Source organism: Oculina patagonica, chromosome 4 (assembly GCF_052425735.1).
Source record: "Oculina patagonica isolate OP01 chromosome 4, crgOcupat, whole genome shotgun sequence".
Classification (NCBI taxonomy): Eukaryota; Metazoa; Cnidaria; class Anthozoa; order Scleractinia; family Oculinidae; genus Oculina; species Oculina patagonica.
The window spans coordinates 63,176,986-63,198,720 of record NC_135761.1 but is presented as its reverse complement, the minus strand read 5'-3'; the positions used below and the strand labels follow the sequence as shown (position 1 = coordinate 63,198,720).

Genomic DNA, 21,735 nt, shown 5'->3' with positions numbered 1-21,735 from the left:
TTTAGAGAATTCAGAGGTACAGCAAGGAAGATTTGTTATCTAAAAAAGAAGGTATAATTAACGGTACCATGTGGGGCGGGTCTGCATTCTGGTGTGAACGACACGTCATCGATAGTAATGTCCCCGTGTGGACTCACTCCGCTGTGCTCGCCTTCAAACGTCACCTGTCAATCAACAAGAATGGAAACAACGAAGCTACTTTAGGAAAGGTGACAATAAATTATTTTGTCCGCACAACATTTGTGATGTAAAAGTACCCAAGACGTGTTTTTCTTGAGTATTGTAATTCAGCTTCAGCTTCGGTAGCTTGAAGTATTTGGGCAGCTGTGGTTCCAGGAAACCCATCCATTAAACCTCGTCCTAAGGGCAGAGTTAAGAAGCCAGCGTGAATCTCCAGATTTGAGCATAATGTACCTAGGAGTATTAGTAATCTCCGGCCACCCTTACAAGCACTTTTGTAATGTCTTCTCAATAATTAAATCCTGGTTGGAGAAGCACTGTCAGATTTAATTGTCTAGCACAACAATATGGGCCAAGACCTAAGTCAAGACTCAAATCCGGACCAACAAATCACCACACTTCCCGTTAGTCAGCTCACTGATGTATCATTCGTCAGCCTGCACACACGCTCTCCGCCTTCCCCCCCCCCCCCCCCAAAAAAAAAAAAAGAGAAAAAATATAACAAAACCGCGGACAGGCCTGTTGTTGGCCAAAGGCACAATTCTAAGAAACATTGCCGCTAGCAAAATTGTCTGGAATAATGATACTTGTCGGTTATACACAGTGAAACTTACATAAAACGAGGACGACATATTGACAAGTGGAATTTCAGCTCTCGACCAATAGATGCTTTGTGTGTAAGACTTTGTCCACAGCGTGCGCTGAGAGTACCGGTCAGCGGCTAACACGCGGAGAGCGCCAATCCCGACACCATACATATGATAATAGAATCGAAGTTTGCAAAGCCCATTGTTATCGCCTGTTCGTGTAATACAAAAAAAAATGCATCAATAAGGGGCGATTACTTACTGCCGTAATGTTTTGTGTACAGTAGGTAAAGTTCACTCCAGTCGTAAAGCCTGGTTTTCACTAGTGACGCAAGCACAAGCGCAATCACGCAAAAAGGACAAATTTTGAACCTTGCGCTTGTGCTTGCCGCAAGTACAAGCACAAGCATAAAACTACATTGCGCTTGTGCTTTTGCTTGAGTCGAAGCCGTTTTCATGGTGAAATGAGAGCTGTTATTCTTGCGCTTGTGCTTGCGTCGCTAGTGAAAACCAAGCTCTACTTAACCCGGAAGGGATGCAGTCCATCACAGTTAACCCGAGGCGCTCTGTCAGCCCAGATTCACTGTAACATATTTGGATATTCCTTCAATGTTAAGATCATTGTATTCCCTTACTTTCTCTTTATTTTATACACTGTAAAAATAACAAAATGTCGCAGCCGCGATTACTAATATTGGTTCACAATCTGGTCGTTACTTCTTTTTACACAATTGCTCACTAAGAAGTTTTACACTCGCAAAGGTATTTGTAACTATTAAGTGTTTTGATGCACAATTATATAATAACTTTACACTGAAGACAATAATGGAAAAAGAACAGGAAAGATTGGGGGAGATTTAGTTGATTACAAACATGAAAAATTAAGGCTTAATTATACAAGAAGCGCTTTCATATCTGTGTAAGTATAAGTTAGAGAAGATCTGGGAATGAACAGTAAGTTATGGACACCAAACTATTATTAACCTTGAAATCGCGGTGTGACGAGTATCCTGGCCTTTTCACCTCCTTGCCGATTGGAAACTTCCATGTACAAATAATAAGCATCAGGATTGCCATTGTGGTCACTTGAAGGACCTTAAAAGTACAAATAAAAATATTCACGTGTAGATATTCCACTTGGCTTCAAGTTCAGGAATAAAAAGATCCAAAGTAACCGAAAATTTAAATTACGAACAGTGTCTCATTTTTTTCAGTGTCAATCAAGTGGGCGGACACACAAACACGCGAGAAGATCACTTTGCCGACACAAAGAAGACGCGAGGCATAACGTTTGCTTGCGTTCGCGTGCATGTGTGCGTTCGCGTGCCGGCATGTGTGCGTTCGCGTGCCCGTGTGTTCCAGTGCTTGTGCGCCCGCCTCAATAAGTTTTTTTAACTAGTTGCGGGGCAAGTACTTTTGTAAATTTTATATTAAAGAAAACAAATAAAGTTCATGTCACTCACCCACCCGACTGGCCCCGAAAAGAATAAGGGACTGCTCGTAGTATACTTGGAAACTCGCTATATCGTTTCTTCCATTCACGCATTTTCGAAAGCAGCTTATCATTTTCAGTGACTGCTTGACTGCAAGCTTTCCAGAAAAGTTTCAGTCCTCAAATTGGATACATCTCGTGTTCAGACGGAATTTTTCCAGGAATCAAATTTTACGCGCATTATAAGATGTCAAATGAATACCTTATTTTGCAAAATGCTTTGAGGCCTTTTCCATGGCGATATTTTACATCGGGGGTTGAAGCGGAATATTTTCACTTTAAATATTCATTATTCCCCGCCCATTTTTCACAAGTATTCATTATTCCTTGCCTATTTTGAGATCAATATTCATTATTCCTTTAAATAGGTTGATGTTCCCAGGTATACAATTTTCAGACCCACAAAACGAGAGCGGTCAAATATTCTATTCTAATTCACAAGTTGTGCACAGACACTGGACATTCTCTCTTCCTTCTGGAGGTGTTAGTTCATCACTTATTACATGCTTTTTTAATGGTGCCCTCTAGTTACACCTTCAATGGCCTTGACTAAAGTGTAAGACGCATGTGGCTTCTTTATTTGCTGACTAGCAAAATAGTACCCCCCAAAAAATAAGCCAAGCAACATGTCTCAGTGAAAAGCTTTATTTAACAAACAATGACGATAATGCGGTCCAACAATAGTCTATATAATCTGGAAAACAATGAAGTGTTGCACGATGTTTATAAAAGTTCTTTTGTAGGCCATTGTACTCCAAACTTTTCGAAACGCGTTTATCTCCTTAACATCATCACTCGTGCAATCAATCAATAGTCACCAAAAAAAATAAATCACACCCGCTTTAAGCGAAGCATAGTCTTTTGAAGCATGTACAAAACAAAACTGTACGTAACATAACGACTTGTCTATCAAGAGTTACTTCTAAACCAATAAGTGAACAGCCGATGAAAGATAAATGTAGTGTTTGCCTTCAGGAATAACAGGAATGGTACAAGTGCCCACAAGTACGTCAACGGGCCACATAATTTAAAAGTAGCATTCTGTTACCAATCTAGTATATTCCTATATCATGACACATTTTACATTGAGCACCGCTTTATGCGTTATCTATTTTCAGCTGTAGCTGTTAGATCAGCTTTGTGATTTTTCAAAAAGTTCGACATCACCGTAATCTAATACGGGTTGCTGTTCTCCCTGTCGTGTACGACAAGGAACCCTGGATGGTCCTCCCGGCTGTTCGTCGTCTGACTGGGCATCTGAAGCCTCATCCTCGGAGTCAATTCACTTCTACCCTCCTTTGAGTATCCGCTCAATTCTTAAAACTTCTTGCTGCGAAATTGTGTACAGTTGTTATTTTTGCAGACCCTCTTGACTACAACTTCGACGCGGTCATAACTAATACGGCGAATGAATCTAAAATTGTCGGTAATCTTTCTTTCGATTGGATTGTCCTCATTCTCCTGTTCTTCATCACAAGAAAGATCCATGTTACTCGGTTGCGACCAGTGCCGTAGCAAGGGTAAAATAAGTGTGGGGGGGGGGGGGGGGGGGGGGGGGGGCGGGGGGGCACGCGAGCTCCGAAGACGCGAGCCGCTAGGGGGGTCTGGGGGCATTTCCCCCCAGAAAATTTTGAAATCTAGAGGCTTGGAAATGCTATTTCCAGCGTTCTCCAAGAGCTATTTGTGATTTACGCATATCACGAATTATTTACTTCCTACACACTGTCTCAGCAAACCAATTGCAATGCACATTGAAGAGAGTATAACACTTGCAATGTCAATTACGAAATCAAGAGGGATGAAAATAGAAACCCACTGTCTCTGTATCTTGAAACCAGCAAATGTTTTACCTTTCAGAGTCATCGTAGTGGTTCGTAGTTACTAAACTGTCTGAGTTGCCTTAGAGGCAAACGCAGACTTCATCGGCAGGTAGTTTTTTGAAAATTTCTCAAACAGGGCTTGCGCCGCTGGTTGTCCCCCACAAACAAATGAAAAGAAGTACAAATGTTATTGTTTCAAAACTGTCGGGAAATAAAATTTATTTTCAACGTTTTATACAGGACTGTTTTTACTTTTTGGGGAAAAAAACTGGGGGGGGGGGGGGGGGGGACACGTTCAAGTTAAAAATAGCTTAAAAGCTTTACTTACCTGTCTTTCCTGTGCTTTCCCATCTTTACAAATTCGAACAGTTCTTAGACCGTAACCAAAGCGTCAAAATTTAAAGCGGTCAACTGAAACATGTGCTTTGAAAGTGACGTCACAAGAAAATATCTTCCTTGGGGAGTAGTCCGCATGGCAAATTTTGCAAGCTTAACATGAGGCAGATCTAGAGCGCCTGCCAAATATCGAAAATATAGAACACCTGCGATTCTCATTTGGAGACAGAGAGGGTGAGGAGAACTTATTTTATCTTTGCAAGTATTCAATATTCTTGATTAAAAAACTGAATATTCAATATTCCTTACAATTTTGAGCCAATATTCAATATTCCTTTACAATTTTAAGCCAGTATTCAATATTCATTATTCCGCTTCAACCCCCGATTTTACACTGGAAAGGTTTGATAGCGTTTTCTTACCAGTATAGTGTGATGGTGTATTTCCTTTGTGTCGTGTCCAGTCCATTTGGTCGTTTTTCGCCTGCAGCCAGCCGCAGAGGCCTGTGTCATTGAAATCACAACGTGTGTAATTGTCGCAGTTGATTTCATCAGAGCCATCCCAGCAGTCATTGGTAAAGTCACAGAGCTGAGTCCGCGAGATACACGTCCTGGTTCCGTTGTTGTCCACAGGACAGAACATGTGGGTTTTTAGTGGACATATTGGCAAGATGCCTATGGAAAAAAAAGTTCGAAATAAATAACTGTGAGATCGTTTCGAGAACTTGCCATGTTTAAGCAAAAAAGATTTAGAAACGACTTCTAAAAAAACTTCCCTGTAAGTTTATGAACGCAGTAAACGCATCACTGAAAGGGATAAAATATGTTCAATAAAACCTTTTACTAGTACCTCATTTATTTCCACTTTCGTTAAAGTGCTGACCTTCTTTCCCTTGGATTTCCCTCACTAAGTCAATCACTGCCCTACAGCAAATGTTTCTCTCTTCCCTCGCACCCCCACCCCACACCAATCAAAAAACGAGGCAAAGTAATCAGTAAATTACAATTAAAATTCTTTCTTACCTGAGCAATTAACAGTGATCGTGTTGTTGCTTGGACAAATGGTATTGTTAGACCACGCCCCTGATGGGCAATCTCTGATTGACTTCTCGTTACCTTGACAACTGATATTCGAGAGTCCAGTGAACGCGCCAGTCAGCGGTGAGCCTGATGAGAAACCAACAAACGACATGAGAGAGGCGTTTGATTGACAGGTCACTTGATTCACTTCTATATTCCTTAATTTTCGCATTTTTACCTGCGTATAGCTTACACCCTACTTACATTGTCATAAGGCACTACGCTCCAATGGCCTTAAAATACTTAGCAAAATGTATTCGAGAACTCAACTTACAAATTGATATTAAAACCGAAAAAATCAAAACGTTACCTCCCGTTCCGGTGGAATTTGTAAAGCCCAGCTCGCTGCAAGCAACGGACGAAGCTGATTGGCTCCAACCCTCGCGACAAACAGGGCCCCATACTCCTTGGTTATAAACTTCCACGCGGCCTTCGTTGAACGTCGAACCGTTGACAAGGCGTACATACGAAGGGACTAAATGATAAAAAAAATACACAAAAGTTAGTCAGACAAGGAGTCGTCAATGAGAGTAACTTAACCGAGAGTCTTAAATACCAAAACACAAAGGATGCTTACCCAGTCTTTTGCAGCCAGCTGTGAACGAGATATCATCCAGAGCAATGTCGCCCTGGTACTGACTACCCCGGACGCCTTCAATGATCACCTGCGATTTAATACAGTGATATAACTTAACTTAGACCACAAATAACAGTCCAGCTTTTCACCGTTTTTTTTTCCCTCATAGGATGTTATGTGTGAGGTTGATTTCAAGAGAAAAGAAAGAGAAACGACAGCCGGAAATACGTCTGTGTTCGCAGGCTATTCGGTTATACACAAGTTTAAAATCAAAGGTCCCTCGTTTTGTTTTGCTTCTCTTTATTTTACACGAAATGCGGGACAGTACGGGGTGGGTTTCCTGTATACAGATCACAAATAACAGTCCAGCATTTAATCCGTTTTTCCAAATCACAAGGCGGCCGGGGGGGGGGGGGGGGGGGGGGGGGGGGGAACCCGGGGGCCCCCCCCCCCCCCCCCCCGCCTCGTACCCTATGTCACAATTAAAACAAAGGAAATCTGAACGAAGACGGTGATTTGGCAATTGAATTAGTATAGATTTTCACGTTTTATTTCCATGTTTACTCCTAAGTACTAGTTTCGATTGAGAAGATATTTCAAACACTCGAGAGAGAGTGTTTCATAAAAGAGATTTACCTTTCCAAACATAACAAGAAAATTAACATTTCCAAACACCTGGAAGTTCGTCAAAAATGCACCGCGGTACGTCGTATTTTCAACTCCCTTCTAGTTGTTTGGAATTGTGATGAAACACTCTCTTGTGTTTGATGTAAAATTTTAACACTTTAAATCTAAGCCTTTCGTCTACAAACCACTATGAGAAAAACGCCAACAAGGAGCTTCGTGGAGACTTCACGATTTACGAACCTGAAATTCTGTTTGGCTGTCAAACTGTATTTGTTGTTTAAACCAGTGTTGGCCGTGGTTACTTGAGAGTGACAACTTCTTCACTGCAAAACCAACAACTGGCGCTTGGTAAATATTGAGCGCACCGATGTGGGAGCCTTTCATGTGGACGTACAAGTCCATCTGTGAAATAAAAAAATAAAAAAATTCACGTAAATCGGACTTGCGTGACCCACGCAGGTGGATTGCGTGACATAAGCGGCGGCCATGTAACACACGCAGGTTGATTGCGTGACATTAGTGGCGATGTAATACACATTTGCATGTTTGAGTGAAAGAGAAGGTTTAGAACAATGAAAATGAAGCTTTACTAACCTGGCAAGTGCTGTTAGGTTGCACTGCAGCAAGTGTTGGGCTAACTAGCCGGGCCTTGTGGTGACGACGGCGAGGCAAAGAGGTCTCAATGTAAATGTAATATCCTTTAGCTGTGTGACAGAGGAAAGGGAAGTTAGTTTTAAAATAGCTCGGTAATGGTGAATGCTGATCATTATAATTAAAGTAAAATTCTAGACAGGTATACAGGAATGCATGCACTTTCTTAAGAAATGGAAGTTTTGTTGTGATTAATACATGTCTGGATTTATCAAAACCAGGGTAACGTTATTATCACCGTTTTGAGCACATCTCACTCTAAACACTTTTTTCTCGCCAGAAAGCTATTTTTAGGAGGTTCGCTATATACTGGGAGCTTGGTTTGTAAAAAAGTGGAAACTTTACCGTCAGTTTGTATGTTGGTATCATGTTCATTTTTCTGAGTTACTCACATTTTCCCGTAGTATGGTCTACGTCAGGCCCAGTATTCTGGGAGGGTGTTGGTCCTTGGTGCCTCGTCCAGGTAAATTCTGCATCATGTAACTGAAACCACTGACAGAATCCGTCCTCAAAATCACATGGCCATACAGGCGCACCTACAAACCAAGCGTTACACACATCAATTAATACGTCTCTTCAATGGTGCACTTTATCATATAGCACTCAGAAGGGTTTTTGTGTGTGACTCACGTTTGACTTAATTTTTTCTTCGTTTTTCAAAACAGTCTGCAACGTTGGCTTTGTAATAGAACAGGCAATGAAATAAGACGGTTAGGCCGTGGTTTAGTTTCAATTCTGAATCAGCGAGGTTATCGACTTAGAGAAAAAGCAGGGCTTGCAAGTGTGCGACTCCAATTTTTAGCAAAATGCTGCCTTCGTTTGGACTAGAAATTTCTTCTGAGCCAGGCTGTTTCAAAACAACCTCGAGCCAGTGTGACTGTGCAGGGGGACTGAGACGAGCACAATCGGTACCTGGTGTAAGAGTTCTGTTTCCACTTGACAGCGTCTCATTTTGGCTATCGTCAACTGCAATAGAACAAAAACAAAACGGTTACTCAATAAACTGCTTATCAACTGTAAGTTTACTTCCTGCCACCGGTTGGCGCCCAAACTGTAGCGCAGAAACTCTACACTGACTTTAGGAAAAGGCAGGGTGTAGTAACCAAACAGAAGTCGAAGTAAAGACATGTCGCCGGTGGTAAAGCGCGGGAAAAAATCACGTGGTTTTGATCTTGCATGTGATTGGCCTAAGCGATATGCGTTACGACGAGATAAACAGCCATGGGTAAAGTTGCTGGACGGCTCATTTTCGCTAGGGCAGAATATTTAAAATGCTAAGTGTTAACACGAGTCTCTTAAATCTTTTGACGAGCTCAGCAAACGGAGAAGATAGTTTGAGAACCTATAAAGGATATAAACTAGTGCCGTTTTAGTGCAGCGTGCAACTGAGTGTCCAGTTAATGACAGGAAGGTGGAATTCGCTGAGAGCACATGTCTTACCTGCGCGTCTCTTTCGCAGAAGCACTGCATCATCAACGCCTGAAACTCAAAAATTAATTATTAGTTTTTGCTGCTTGAAATGCAGTAAGGACCTATTTCCAGTTGCACACCTGTGGTCTGGCTTCGAGCTTCAGGCGTCGCCTTGTTACATTTTCTGAGATAATTTAGTCTTTGCCCTACAACAACCCAAAATTGTGAATTTTCATGAAATGTGTTTGAACTGTTATTACTTGATTCGACTACATCGACCGCCCCGGCTACAACACGTACAACGGACCGTACAACGTGTTCTATTTCCTGTTTGTGTGTGCATGTGCAGTTTTAAAGCGATTTCAGCAGAGCTTTCCCAAGGGATGTTAGTATTAGTTTGGTCAATTATTGGGTTTTATTTTTCGCTTGTCATTTTCAATTGTTGGTAAGCCGCAAATTTTGGTCTCCAAAATTCGTCACGTATTAATTCTGTTTCAATTCAGTTTCTGCTTTCATTTTTTTTACTGATTATTATAGTTTACGAAATGCCAGAAATTTAATCGTCACAATTGGTGAATAAGTTGTTTTTTTTGTTTACTTCAGTTTCGTAGTTGCTATGTTTGCACTTATTTTTTATATTTCGTTGTTTCAGTTTCCGCATGGCCTGCGGCATACAAGTCAGTTATTTTTGCCCAACGATCGCTTGTTTGCCAGATGCATTGCGCATCCTGCTCACTGTAATGACTTGCTTACCACATGGAATCTCTGTGGAAGAGAGATCATCAATAGATCTGCCCTGTGGATACTCTGGAGAAAAACAGACTCCTTCTAAAGCAATGTCCCTTGTCAATGATATGCGTTCTTTCCACTGAAGCAGACTTTTCAAAGCGCAGTCACAAGCCAAAGCGTTTGATGTGAAAACACTGTAGAAAAGAGAGGAAGTGTAATGTCACAACAAAACATACGTAACGCATTCCACCCCTCTTCCTCCTGCTACTACCCTTTTCACTTTTCAAACAGGCTTACAACAAAATGCTCTATATAAAGGGAAACGACTATCAGGGACTATAGTAGTTTCATTTGAATCCAACTGTCCAGTGTTGGGTGACATAACTCTAAGAACGCTCAATTACAAAACTGTAACGTCATACTGTTATGTTGTGGCGTAAATGACAAACGCGTACAATTTAAAAATGTCTTGACATCAACAACGTCCAAAAATTGTAACTTGAAGCAGCCACAAGAAGTTTCTACCTTTCAAAAATAGGCTCTGTGCAAGAAACAAAGCACTCGCACACGAAATCCCGCCAGTTACGCACGCTTATCAGTTAGTGTCACGCATAGTCTCCTTCGAAGCCGTTTTTGGGATGTCACGCAACGCTCCCCCTAAATGTTGCGTGACATTCAGAAAACGGCTGCATGAGAAGGGGATACGTCACGCATGGTTTGTGTGAAGCGGTCCGTGTGAAGCGGCTTATGTGGGCGTTTGTGACTCAGCACGTCATGTCAAAAGGTGATCAACCATTACCTTTGTTCTTAACATTTTACACTGTCATGGTTATATTGGCGTTTGTTTATAAATCTTAACGTTGCTCGGTCATTACTAGGAAAAAATGGAGCAGAAATTGTAATTAAACAACGGATATAACGTCTTTCGTGCAACAACAGTACGAAAACGTCGTAAAGACGTCACAAACGATCAAGTCAAAGTATTGTTCTGAAAACAAAAGGAATATTCGTTGTTTGTGCTGAAGAACGTGGCAAAACATGCAAACAAATGTTGTGAATATTGATGCTACAAAAACTCTATTTTATCTGCTTTAAGTTAGTTTGTCAGCAGAGAGAAAGACTTGGTTTGTTCAAATACAAAACACTCAAAGGAAGGAACTTGGAACGTTCAAATTTTTGCCTTTTGTAAATAAAATAAATAACACCAGAAAGGTAAATAAACTTCACTTTCTGTCGTGCATTTTATATTTATAGTTGCTTTAAAGTGACTTAATATTTGTGCCTTCGGTAAATGTCTGCTCTTTGAAGAAAACTGCGGAATGCAATTTAACGGCAACTGTTAGATTATTATAAGAAAAGAAGCATGCTTTTTAAAAATTCTAAAAATTAAAATTAATTTTTTTTAGGAATGACTGGAGTGAAATTGAATCGAACCAGACATGACGGATGTTGTTCAGACATCTCATAGCAACAGACTGTATTTTGCAAATAAATTAAAAGTTTTTTAAATACACACGAAGAAACACGCAACATTTCTTAAAATCCAAACCACAAAAATATAACGTCAGCGCACTGTAGTACTGTATTAATAAACTCTCGTACACGATAGCACGATAGAAGCTTAAAAATTTCGACGCAACAGATGCAATGTTACCTTTTTCCGAGATTATTTTTAAACCGAAGTCAAATTGAAACATTTCGTTATGATATATGTGATCAGATATATTGGTTTGCATTTTACCACTGTTGTTAAATAACTCTAACGATGTACTCTGTTTAATATCGCAAGTTTCAAAACAAAGACATCTTCATAACGCGAAACTACATGTATGCAACCCGGAGTCGAGAGATCCGAAACCACAAGCAATTAATCATTTCAGTGAGATACATGGCGCCACTTCCTATGACTTAAGAAGCATTCAATCCATAATTACAGCACTTGATAAAGGAGGCGGCTTTGAAATACACGACTCGTCGCGCTTCACAGCTTTAGAAACATGATCGTCTAAAATAGTTTTTTGGACTGAAACGAGTTCAAATCCTGGGTCATGTTACTTCCCGTCCAGACTGCACCCACCCTGTTAAAGCTTAGGATACAGACCTATTCTCGTAAAAAGTGTTTCGTTCAGTAAGTTTTACGTCCACTACATACTCTGCTAGGACTAGAATGCGTTTCAGAGAGTCAGAAAATTCTGAAGAACCAATTTTAACAGAAAATTCTGCTACTTTTGTACAGCATTTCTGAGAAACTCTTGGAGACAGTACGTAAAGAGGTTTAGTAGTAATTTTCAGAACTAGAAAAGCAACTTGTAAGTAACGTTTTCGCTTTTCATATGTATACTGTCATAAATTGGGAAATTTATAATGAATAAAAATATTTATTCAAATAGAACAGGGTAAAAATTGTTGACGAGGCAACCCGTACACAAACAGATGTCACTTTTGATATGACGAGTTCCTATTTTTACCAAAACAAGGAAGTACGGCATCTTAAGTCGCATTTCCTTCAGTCCCAAATGATTGGAAAAATAAAATGCTAACATAAAGTTAGAAGAAACTTTCATGCTTTCGGTGAAGTATCGTGAATAACTTTATTTCCGTTTTTCTCCCCGCTTATTCAAAATGCAGTGAAGTGACATCCTCGAGAGTGAAAATCAAATCGAAGGTACTACAGCACCATAAAGGTGAAATTCATAGGTAGTCAAGGATTCGATTGGAATCAAATTCTTACTTTTTCTATTCATCGCTGTAGTACAGAGAAGTAAAGCCTAAATTTACGATTTGCGGGGATAAAACCATTAAAATTATGCCAGTTAATTACGCAATAACTTTAACATTTCACGTTAAAGGTATAATTTGTCCATTGCAAAAAACCTTTTCGTTGTCGGCTCAATATTTAGTCGGCAAGTCATGAGATGGCATCATTCTTCACGAATTTCGCGTCCATAACATTTGAAAAAATAAACTCATTACACATCTTGATCAGACTGAGGCGTTTCAAACTCACTACATGATTATTTTTGCCTTTATTAAAGTTATAAGCAGCTTCGTTCGAATAATAATAATTTTAATACGGTGTAAATAAATTTGATCGATCCCCATGTGGTTAACTTTAGTATCAACTTAATTCTCGATATTGGGTTTGATTCAAAACACGAGACAACAAATTCAGGAGTAACTACAGAATTCAGGGGAACTGATGACATTTTAGACTTCGAACACGGTCAGTCGGCCAGTCTCGTAAGTACAAATTATTCTGTTAAAGCGAGCAACTGTTGTTTTGCACGCGACAACAAATAAAAGGCAAATCATGGTCATAGCTTTTGAAACGACACACAAACACAACACTTTTACCGAACCAAACTGATACTTACATAAGCTCGGTAGATTCTGCAATACCCTGGACGAAGGACGGGCCGATGATGTCTTCACAAACCAGTTTCTTGCCATCCGAATGATATTCGCAGTTTGCTGGAGTTTGAGCGGCTGTCCCGCATATAACGGCAAACAGGGAAGCTAACACAAAGTACCGCATTGTTCGTGCTCTTATTATCCTCTTTTAATCTTCAAGAGGTAAACCTCTGTTCTTGATCCAAGATCTGAAAAGGTAATCTGAAAAATCGTCCTGAATTAGAAGCGTAGGAGCCCGTAGGAGTTAGAATAGCTGCGAAATGGCGACTGCATTCGTCGATAAGCGTCTAGATGAAGTTTTCTTCCAAACTCACGACATTTCGATCGATGGGAATTCAAACCAAGGATCAGTAACCGCGTAAAACTCTGGTTATTCCAGCTGAACTGATCGATTTCCCGTTACGAACGAAATAAAAGAATTCGACGCAACTTGTCATAAAAAACAAATTGCATGCAAATATACGTTCCGGCAAAAATGCAAATCACAACTTGCATGACAATGGTGGTCACGCGGTGACGTAAGTTACAACTTCCTGTCCAGAAATAAAACCGCTGGTCACACACTCGCGGATACGAGGAAGTGTTGCTAGTGAACGACAAATAATGGAAAACAACAAATAAATGTTATACTTCCTTAAAATGGAAATTGCAAGAAACGTTTTCGAAAGACAAGCAACATTATAACGTAGAATCTAGTCAACTTTGTTTCCTTGGTGAGCGAACGAGGAAACACTTTATGGCGGAAACAAGTCGTTGATCAAGAAAAAAAAATCGTCATCGGAAACTGGAAGCAAATTTCGTGTTGCAAGAGCGGACACTTAAGGAAACAATTAATTTCCTAACCGTTTCAGCAATGCTTCCTCGCTTGCTAAATCCTTCAGTATGTCTCTCGCACGTTTTTAGTAAATGGTTTTTCATCTTTGTCATTTTTTTGCTCGATTACTTCCTTAGCCGCCAAATTAGCTACTACTTGTAGAAGTCAAGTATTTGGTAATCTCCAGAAATCCCAGAATGAAATTCAACTCAACAAAAATATTTTTTCTGTAATCGGATTTTTTTTAAGGTATGGTTGAATTTTTTTGCATAATATTAAAAAAAAAGTAGTATCAGTAATCCGAAGCATCGAAAAAGCAAGCAGGAACTGTCCGCTATAGTGAACATAGCTTACGAAATTATTAAAAGCAAGTGGTTAACGTTAGGAGTAATATACCATTGCTTTCTTCGCAGGCTACAAAACAATTTAGGCCAATTTGGATTATTTAGTGGTTTGGATAAGTGAGAGTAGGCAGGTCGGGCAGGAATTGGATGAATCTGATAAAACCAGCATACGCAGATTGATTTTGTGTGTAAACAGTAACACATTGGTCTGTGTTCGCGGGCTTAAGTGTTAAGAAGCATGGGAACGTGAAGAAAAACCGGTTTCGTATACGCAGTTTAAAAATAGGTAATGTTTGTTTTTATTTTGGTTTGTTGCTTGATATGGGGAAATGAATCATCAATAAAAGTTATAGAGCGCTCACCCTCACTAATTACATCCCAAAAATTGCTCCCCATTTCATTTACTTTAAATTGGAAATTGGATTCAAAATAGCGGGCACCGGTCTCTGTTTGGTTTCCAATTGCCCAGCTGGTTTATCTTAGCGTGCGTATAACTGGCGTTATGGATGCACGCGGGAAAGTTGGAGAGCACGAGAGATTTGTTAGAGTTACTCGAGGCGTGGCCAGCTCGCTTTGCCCGCCGATTTTTTTTCTCGCCCTGCCCATTATTGGGAGCCTGTTCGCAGGCTTACCCCCACCCCAAATATTTTTTTTAGAAAGACAAAAAGAATTGTCATCTGCTCTTTCGGTCTAGGTTTGAAAAGCACGGCCTATGTGTTACCCTGGGTGCCAGAGGGTTTTTTTTTCGGCGAACCCTCTGGAACCCAGGGTACCTATGTATGCCTTGAATTAATTGATTTCATTCCCACAAACAGTCATCATTATAGTAATTAATGCAGACTTAAATGTGCTGAAGACAAACTCTGAAATTAAGCGACAACAATCGACATAGGATTTCAACACTTGGATGTGTTATCGTTTACCTATTTCGACCATTTCTCGTGCAGTTTTTCGGCAGCTTTTTCGTCGTCTGTTCATAAAATGTAAATAAGACAAAGTTTCAACATGATGATATACCATCCAACTCTTACGCCTGCGGGTAGTCTGTAAACACAGACGGCGGCCTGACTGACGAACTTTCGAAAAATGTGTAGACTCGAACCAATTCTAGACAAGAAACTGAGTCTGCGCAAATGACGGTAATTCCAACTGACTGGCGACATGGTTGTCAGCTGGGACTGTGAGCGAGAAATGAAAAAGAAATAAAGTTGGCGGGTATAAAAAAAATATGATCGCAATTGCATGTAATCGCTACGAACCTGCTTTTCGGTGGGTATATTATATATTTTCCCTTCATATAATTCGATGCGTGTATCGCAATTAACACATTAAATAATATCTTAAAATAAATACGAGAACCAACCAAATTTCGAGCAGCTATTAATTAGCTAGCTACTTGGAACCGGAAATTTATTAGACTGAAAATGAGAAAATAACGGATCTGATTTTGATTATGAGTTTACGACGAGTTTAACAGCCATCTAATACGCTAGTTAACGATCAGAAAGAACTGAAACAACCTTGCCACGAACTGTCGTAATTTGTTTTGATATAGACCTCGAACGGTAAGCGAATCAATGTGTTATGTATTGACTATTTTTAAATAATTGCATGCATTCCTTGTCGCGGGAAACAGAACTTAGTATTAATATTCCGTTACCGATTGCCACTTAAAGCTAAGAAGCTAAGAAGGCCCAAGAAGCTTTCATGGAGGCGGAAAAACTGATTAAGGAAAAAGATTGGGAGATTGCCCAGAACGGCCGGCGACAGTAACAAACTTGGTGCAAATATTGCCATTTATAGAACAATGTAATAACCGATGTAGTGAGCGATCGCCAAGTGCTCCAAGAAAACTTCAACGGATTGCTTTCTGAACAGATGTTTTAAACTCCTAAAAAACTAGTTAACTGTATTACCCGAACGATTTCTGATTACCTGTCATTATCCAACCTCGATCTTATGACTTTTACTTGACTCCGCAAGGAAAAGATATAATTGTTGAGGTTGTAAGAAAACCGTACATGCATACCCCAAACGTGCAGATCAAATTCAAGTGCGTCACAAATAAGCACAGCAAATGCGTGGAAAAAAGATAAACGAAGACAATTTAAATGTGAGAAAAAGCTGATTCATGTTCCGTGAAGAATATTTAATGAAGAGAAGTTATTTGCATACCTTTCTGCTATCGAACTTAAATGTGCTTCAAGACCATCCGGAATGAAATTTTATCATAATATAGATCTGTAGTGTGGAATATGTTCAGTGGAACTTTATGATTTATTATTTTGTACGATGTTCGATAGTTTTTTCTCGGATCATACTGACTTGCCACAGTTCACATCTTGAGAATAAAAATAAAATAATAGATAACGGCACTGAACGTCCGATGTATAAACAGATTCCTCTTCAGAAAGCGATTAATGACTTACAACCGAAATTGTTTTCAGTAGTTAGAATTGCTCGTGTATTCATAGTGTGAAATTCTCATAAAGGATCCAGGGCAAACTTTTTCTAGGTTCAAACTGAAAATCAATTAGTCACGATTTTAAATATATTTCAGAAAGTTTGTTTTTTCTCCTCCGCGGTGAAAATATATAACTTGCGTGTATAGTTTAATACCAAAACCAAACTGAGCTACAAAACTAACGACTTACATGTTTGCCGAGGAAGAGTTCTTGCCTAGTTCAAACGACACATGTTCCTGAATTTCTGAGAACTGAAGTTTGCCTTGTCTGTTTACAATTTCTGAATTTCTCGATCCCAACCTTATAGGTGGTCATGTGACACTAGCTCATTAAGTCAGTTGTGATCACGTTAATAAAGGAACGCATTTTAATTTTCTTGCTTCCCATTGGTGGACGGCTTCAATTAACTGCCGTCAAACTTTAAACACTTCACATGAATTGGCGACAGGTGCATTAACAGCACGAAAATAAAAATAACGTCCTGAACTAAAACTTAAGCATGTTTAAAAGCCGTTAAATTGAATATGTTTTCAAACTTGTTTCATGCTTTAATTTTTACTCGCATTATTTAATCACGAATTTTCAATTTGTAAACTCATTTCAACTAAGACTTTATGTTAACGGACCTGAACGACCCATTTTATGCTATACATAGAATTTTTACCATATAATCAGCAGATGCTTTATAGTGATGAATTCCTTCTTCAGTAAGTTTGTTTTGACACTAAACGTACTGTTGACTATATTTCGTGTGCGCAATGTGTAAATGGTTATGAAAACAATTCGTTCGAAAAAAAAAACAACGAATTTTTAAAATCAGTGTACAAATCACAAACATAAAGTACGAATCCTAATCCTATTTCTAAAACTTACACCTCTCATCTTAAGAAATTAAAATTATTCACTGTTTTCCGGGATCTTTTCCGAGGTTAAGAATGTTTAAAATTCGACGTTCCGATCAGTTTCACTGATCTTCTTCAGGCTGTTTGTTAAAATGACAATATGGCGGACTGTACGAAGATTCAACAAGCCTCATGTTGTCTCTAAAAACAATAAACTGTCGTGCATGCGCAGTCTAGGAAGAATTCATTGAATTCGCTTTTTTCACGATCCCATAATACATCTTGTTTACCCCCCAAAATTTTTGCATAAGCATTGTTTTCAATTTCTCTTGGGACGATTGTACGTCATTGTAAATCCCAAGAGAAATTGAAAACAATGCTTATGCAAAAATTTTGGGGGGTAAACAAGATGTATTATGGGAACGGTGAAAACAGCGAATTAGTTCCCATAATACATCTTGTTTACCCCCCAAAATTTTTGCATAAGCATTGTTTTCAATTTCTCTTGGGATTTACAGTGACGTGCAATCGTCCCCAGAGAAATTGAAAACAATGCTTATGCAAAAATTTTGGGGGGTTATTTAAATAAAACAAGATGTATTATGGGATCGTGAAAAAAGCGAATATCAGCGTACTCAGTATTCATCATTCTCGTTCCCAGATCCCGCGTCCCCCTGGACCAGCGGTCGGGACGCGGGCTCTGGGAACGAGAATGACTATTCATTTAATATGAATGTGGCCGGATGGTATCAATTTATATTTATGAGAAAATCAACTCATATTATATATTGGCAATAGGTCAACGATTTAATACATTTAATATGGACTCTTGGTTTTAGGCCATCGTAACTTGATTAAAAATATAACACAAACAGCGGTGATAAACATTATGAAAAATCGCATTTTTATAAACTTGACGTTTCGTATGCTAAGCTACATACATTTTCAAAAGTATGACCGATAAAATTTTTGGCAACTATTTATATATTGTATGAAAGGGGTCTGGAACCGAGACTTAGACAATTGATCTACAGCAGTAATATGTTTTAGGTTTAATTCGCGGATCGCAGAGAATGGTGTTTTTCTCAATCCTGAAAATAAGAGAAAATTAATTTGGTTGAAAGCTTAGAGAGATATCGTGCTTGAAATATTGGTGATGTGGCTTTTGTGCTATTTGAAAAAACTGGATTAAAAGGAGATGCATTAATGTTTTCTTCAATACCAAATTACACACCAGTCATGGAAATGTTAGCCAGGCATAATGGGCGTATAAAATGAACGTGAGAACAATTTTCAGGAAAGTGATTGTTGTTTCTCATTGCTTACGACTTCGAAGCTTTCCTGTAAAGTATTTTTGATTGCAATAAGCAACAGGTGCTATTTACTTTGCTATGTTAAAATATAGCTACCAGTGCGCAGATTTCTTAATTTAAACATACGACAATGCGGAATTAGAGCAAAATAATTTGAATATACACTTTACAAATGTCCAGAGATTTTAACAATACGTTCATATTTCAAAAAAGATGGTTTCTGCATAAGAAACATAATATTTCTGTGTATAAAACCGCAGTGATCGTGGGGTTTTCTGTTCATATTTTCTGTCCTTCAGTTTTGACGTCGAATAAACTTTTTCATTTTGTTCCACCAAACACAAAGATTCAAGCAATCTCAATTAACTAGATCCAAAAATGGATTGGTTAAAATGACTGAGTTATACCATTTTGGCATCTAATTTCAGCGCAGACCTTACATGCAACATCTACCTACACTAGCTACCACACTCTAATGACCAAGACTGAACAACTAAAAGAACAAAGGAAATAGCATCTTATTGTACCCCTAGATTAGTTAGCACTACGCCTAAGATCGGTCAATTTTTACGGTCTGTTTTCAACAGAACGTTTGTTTCCGCGCGTTTACAACTTAAAATGCCTTCCTTTCTCCAGATCAAAAGATACGTTAAACATTTTATTGATTTCGTTTTTGCCTCGCGAAAAATCGTTGTTCGTATAGCACACTGCGGACCTCGCGAGCTAGACTGAGATGTAATATAATAGGGGACTTAAAAGAACACGCTGATCGACATAACTTACCAAGCCAAAATGATCAGAGACTGAAAATAAAAATACAGTACGATCATTTATGATAATCAGGATGAACTAATCCTGCAAGAAACATAAAAAGGAAAAAACACAGTGACATTAATTTATAAATTATGATTACAAGAAACTAAAAAGAACAAGGGTTAATGCGTTAATCATAGTCACGATAACGTAATGGAGACCTTTATATGGTAGAAACCGAAAACGTATATAGCGAAGTAAGTATTATAATAATTTAAAGAGACAATTTGACAAATTATTATGAAATTTGTTACAGTCTCCGTTCTTTTATCCGAAATGTTCGCAGAAAAAGGAGAGAAGTAATTCAGCAATGATTTGGACTACTTTGTTGATTAACCAGATAATGCTGTTTTGAAACTACACAACACCTAAAAGCTTTAGTTGTTCCCGGTACCTCTGTTTGTGTCGGATAATGAACGCACCTAAAATTAAAATTGGGTTACCGTACCTTTTTGGTTGAGATAGAAAGGCAACAAGACCAGAATTCCAAAAGACCTAGGTACAATCGCCAAACGGTACTGAGGTTAATCGTCAAATTGAAGCTGTCGTAAAGAGTTTGCAAATTCAGGGGAAAACTTAGTCCAGTTCCTGAACTCTCCCTTCCAGGCCACGCGCCCTTTATAGGGGCTGAACCCAGGCGCGCGAATGAGACGCTCTCTCTGCGCGCGCCTGGGTTCAGCCCCTATAAAGGGCGCGTGGAAGAGAGAGTTCAGGAACTGGACTAGGGAAAACTTGAAACATGTGAAATAAAGCCCCGTTAGTTGGACTCATTTTTCTCCGAGGAGCCCGAATGCCCGATTAATACCGGCCGAGATGTTTTTCTTTCATCAAACACTTTACGACAGCAAAAAAGAATTATTAAAATATGCCAGCCACCCAAATACTACTGATACTGAATATTTTCGTCGTTTGTAACATTTGTTGTTTATAGCCTACGTACCGAGCGGGGTCTTGTCTTGGAGATTTTTGAAGAGTGGGGGAGAGGGGGGGGGGGGGGGGGAAGGAATCGAATATGGTCTTTCCCTCTACTTCCCCAGCCCTATACCGTAAGAGCTGGAAGTACAGTTTTAATAAGCCACCCTCTTCACTAGAGGGTAAATGAGAAAAATTAAACAAGGTAAATTTACGCTTTTAGAGGTATTCATCCACCGCATGTTCTAATTATTATTTCTATTTTGTAAAAATATGTTACCAAACAGCACTTAAACATTAAAAAAGTCCGCTTTTTTTACTTTTATATTTGGAACCGCCAACTGATACATGATTTGAAATAAGCCCCCCCCCAGTCTTTAGTAAGCCTTCCTTCTCTATAACTGCGCAGAATTTAACGTGTAATTAGCGCGCACATAAACAAAATGGCGGCTTTATTCTATGCGGCTTGGCTTGCGAGAGAGAGAAATCATCGTTTTCTCCTAAACGAGTTCGGTGACCTATCATTTTTTCCTCTTAGTTCGAAAGTAGCGATCAAATTATTTCTATAAAATGAATACAGATAAATTTCTATGGCAAAGTAATACATTATCACCGAAAACATGTACTTTGCCAGTACTCGCAAAGGAAATATTTAACAACTATATGGTAGATACAAGGTCTTTCTGCTCCTAAACGAATAAGGTGACCTCCCTTTTTTATTTTAAAATTCAACCAAACTGGCAAAGTTTGGTTAGAAATTACCTTAAGCCGTTCCCACCCCTAAAAAGGCCTTATAAAAAAGAAGGAAAGCCCCCTGGGGCTAATCCTGGGGCTATAATTTAGAAATAAAGTTTTCACCGCACACCGTGACCCGAAAAATTATCGCCGGCTAGTTCTACTACGTGCTTTCCGTAAAATGCTAATTGTTACGCCATTAAAAAAAGAAAACATTGTAGGATATAAACGACAATGACGGTTGGACTGAGCTATAAACCACAAAAATCAATCACTTGTCATAAATAACTCTTTAACTTGACCGCAAGTTTCAATAAACTTCCTGCTGAATACAAGTCACGCTTGACTCAACCATAAAATAGTCAAGTTAAGTACTGTACTGTACGGTTTTTGAAACGCCTCGCGTGTTTTAGAACGATGGACTTTTGTGGGAGTTTTGATTTTTACAGAGCATTCTGTAGTACGATTTTTAAGACGATTGTCGAAGCTGAAACCCACCCCAACTTCTGGTCTCACTCAAAACAACCTTTTCTGGTTACATCATCGTTTAGGAGGAAATGTAAAATAATCCTGGCTCAGTTTGCGTGCTCTAGGGAGT

The 21,735-nt window shown here is 39.1% G+C and overlaps 1 protein-coding gene across 7 annotated transcripts in view; it reads right to left on the bottom strand.

Moving 5' to 3' along the window:
- Window positions 1-16,835, bottom strand: part of LOC144651044 (uncharacterized) — a 41,577-nt gene extending 24,742 nt beyond the window's left edge. For 3 of the 7 annotated variants that reach the window (XM_078510906.1, XM_078510907.1, XM_078510908.1), the window contains exons 1-14: window positions 12,863-13,375; window positions 9,513-9,682; window positions 8,790-8,834; window positions 8,262-8,315; window positions 7,742-7,885; window positions 7,293-7,402; window positions 6,939-7,100; window positions 6,072-6,159; window positions 5,805-5,969; window positions 5,438-5,581; window positions 4,838-5,089; window positions 1,752-1,862; window positions 795-979; window positions 68-164 (exon numbers count right to left, since the gene is read on the bottom strand). In XM_078510906.1, the coding sequence (XP_078367032.1) occupies window positions 68-164; window positions 795-979; window positions 1,752-1,862; window positions 4,838-5,089; window positions 5,438-5,581; window positions 5,805-5,969; window positions 6,072-6,159; window positions 6,939-7,100; window positions 7,293-7,402; window positions 7,742-7,885; window positions 8,262-8,315; window positions 8,790-8,834; window positions 9,513-9,682; window positions 12,863-13,023 (1,888 nt within the window). In that variant the 5' untranslated portion in view covers window positions 13,024-13,375. Of the gene's footprint in view, window positions 1-67; window positions 165-794; window positions 980-1,751; window positions 1,863-4,837; window positions 5,090-5,437; window positions 5,582-5,804; window positions 5,970-6,071; window positions 6,160-6,938; window positions 7,101-7,292; window positions 7,403-7,741; window positions 7,886-8,261; window positions 8,316-8,789; window positions 8,835-9,512; window positions 9,683-12,862; window positions 13,377-16,711 lie in introns of those variants that run through there. The other 4 variants (XM_078510902.1, XM_078510903.1, XM_078510901.1 and 1 more) reach the window with 4 other exon arrangements.
- Between the last annotated feature and the right edge of the window lie 4,900 nt (window positions 16,836-21,735).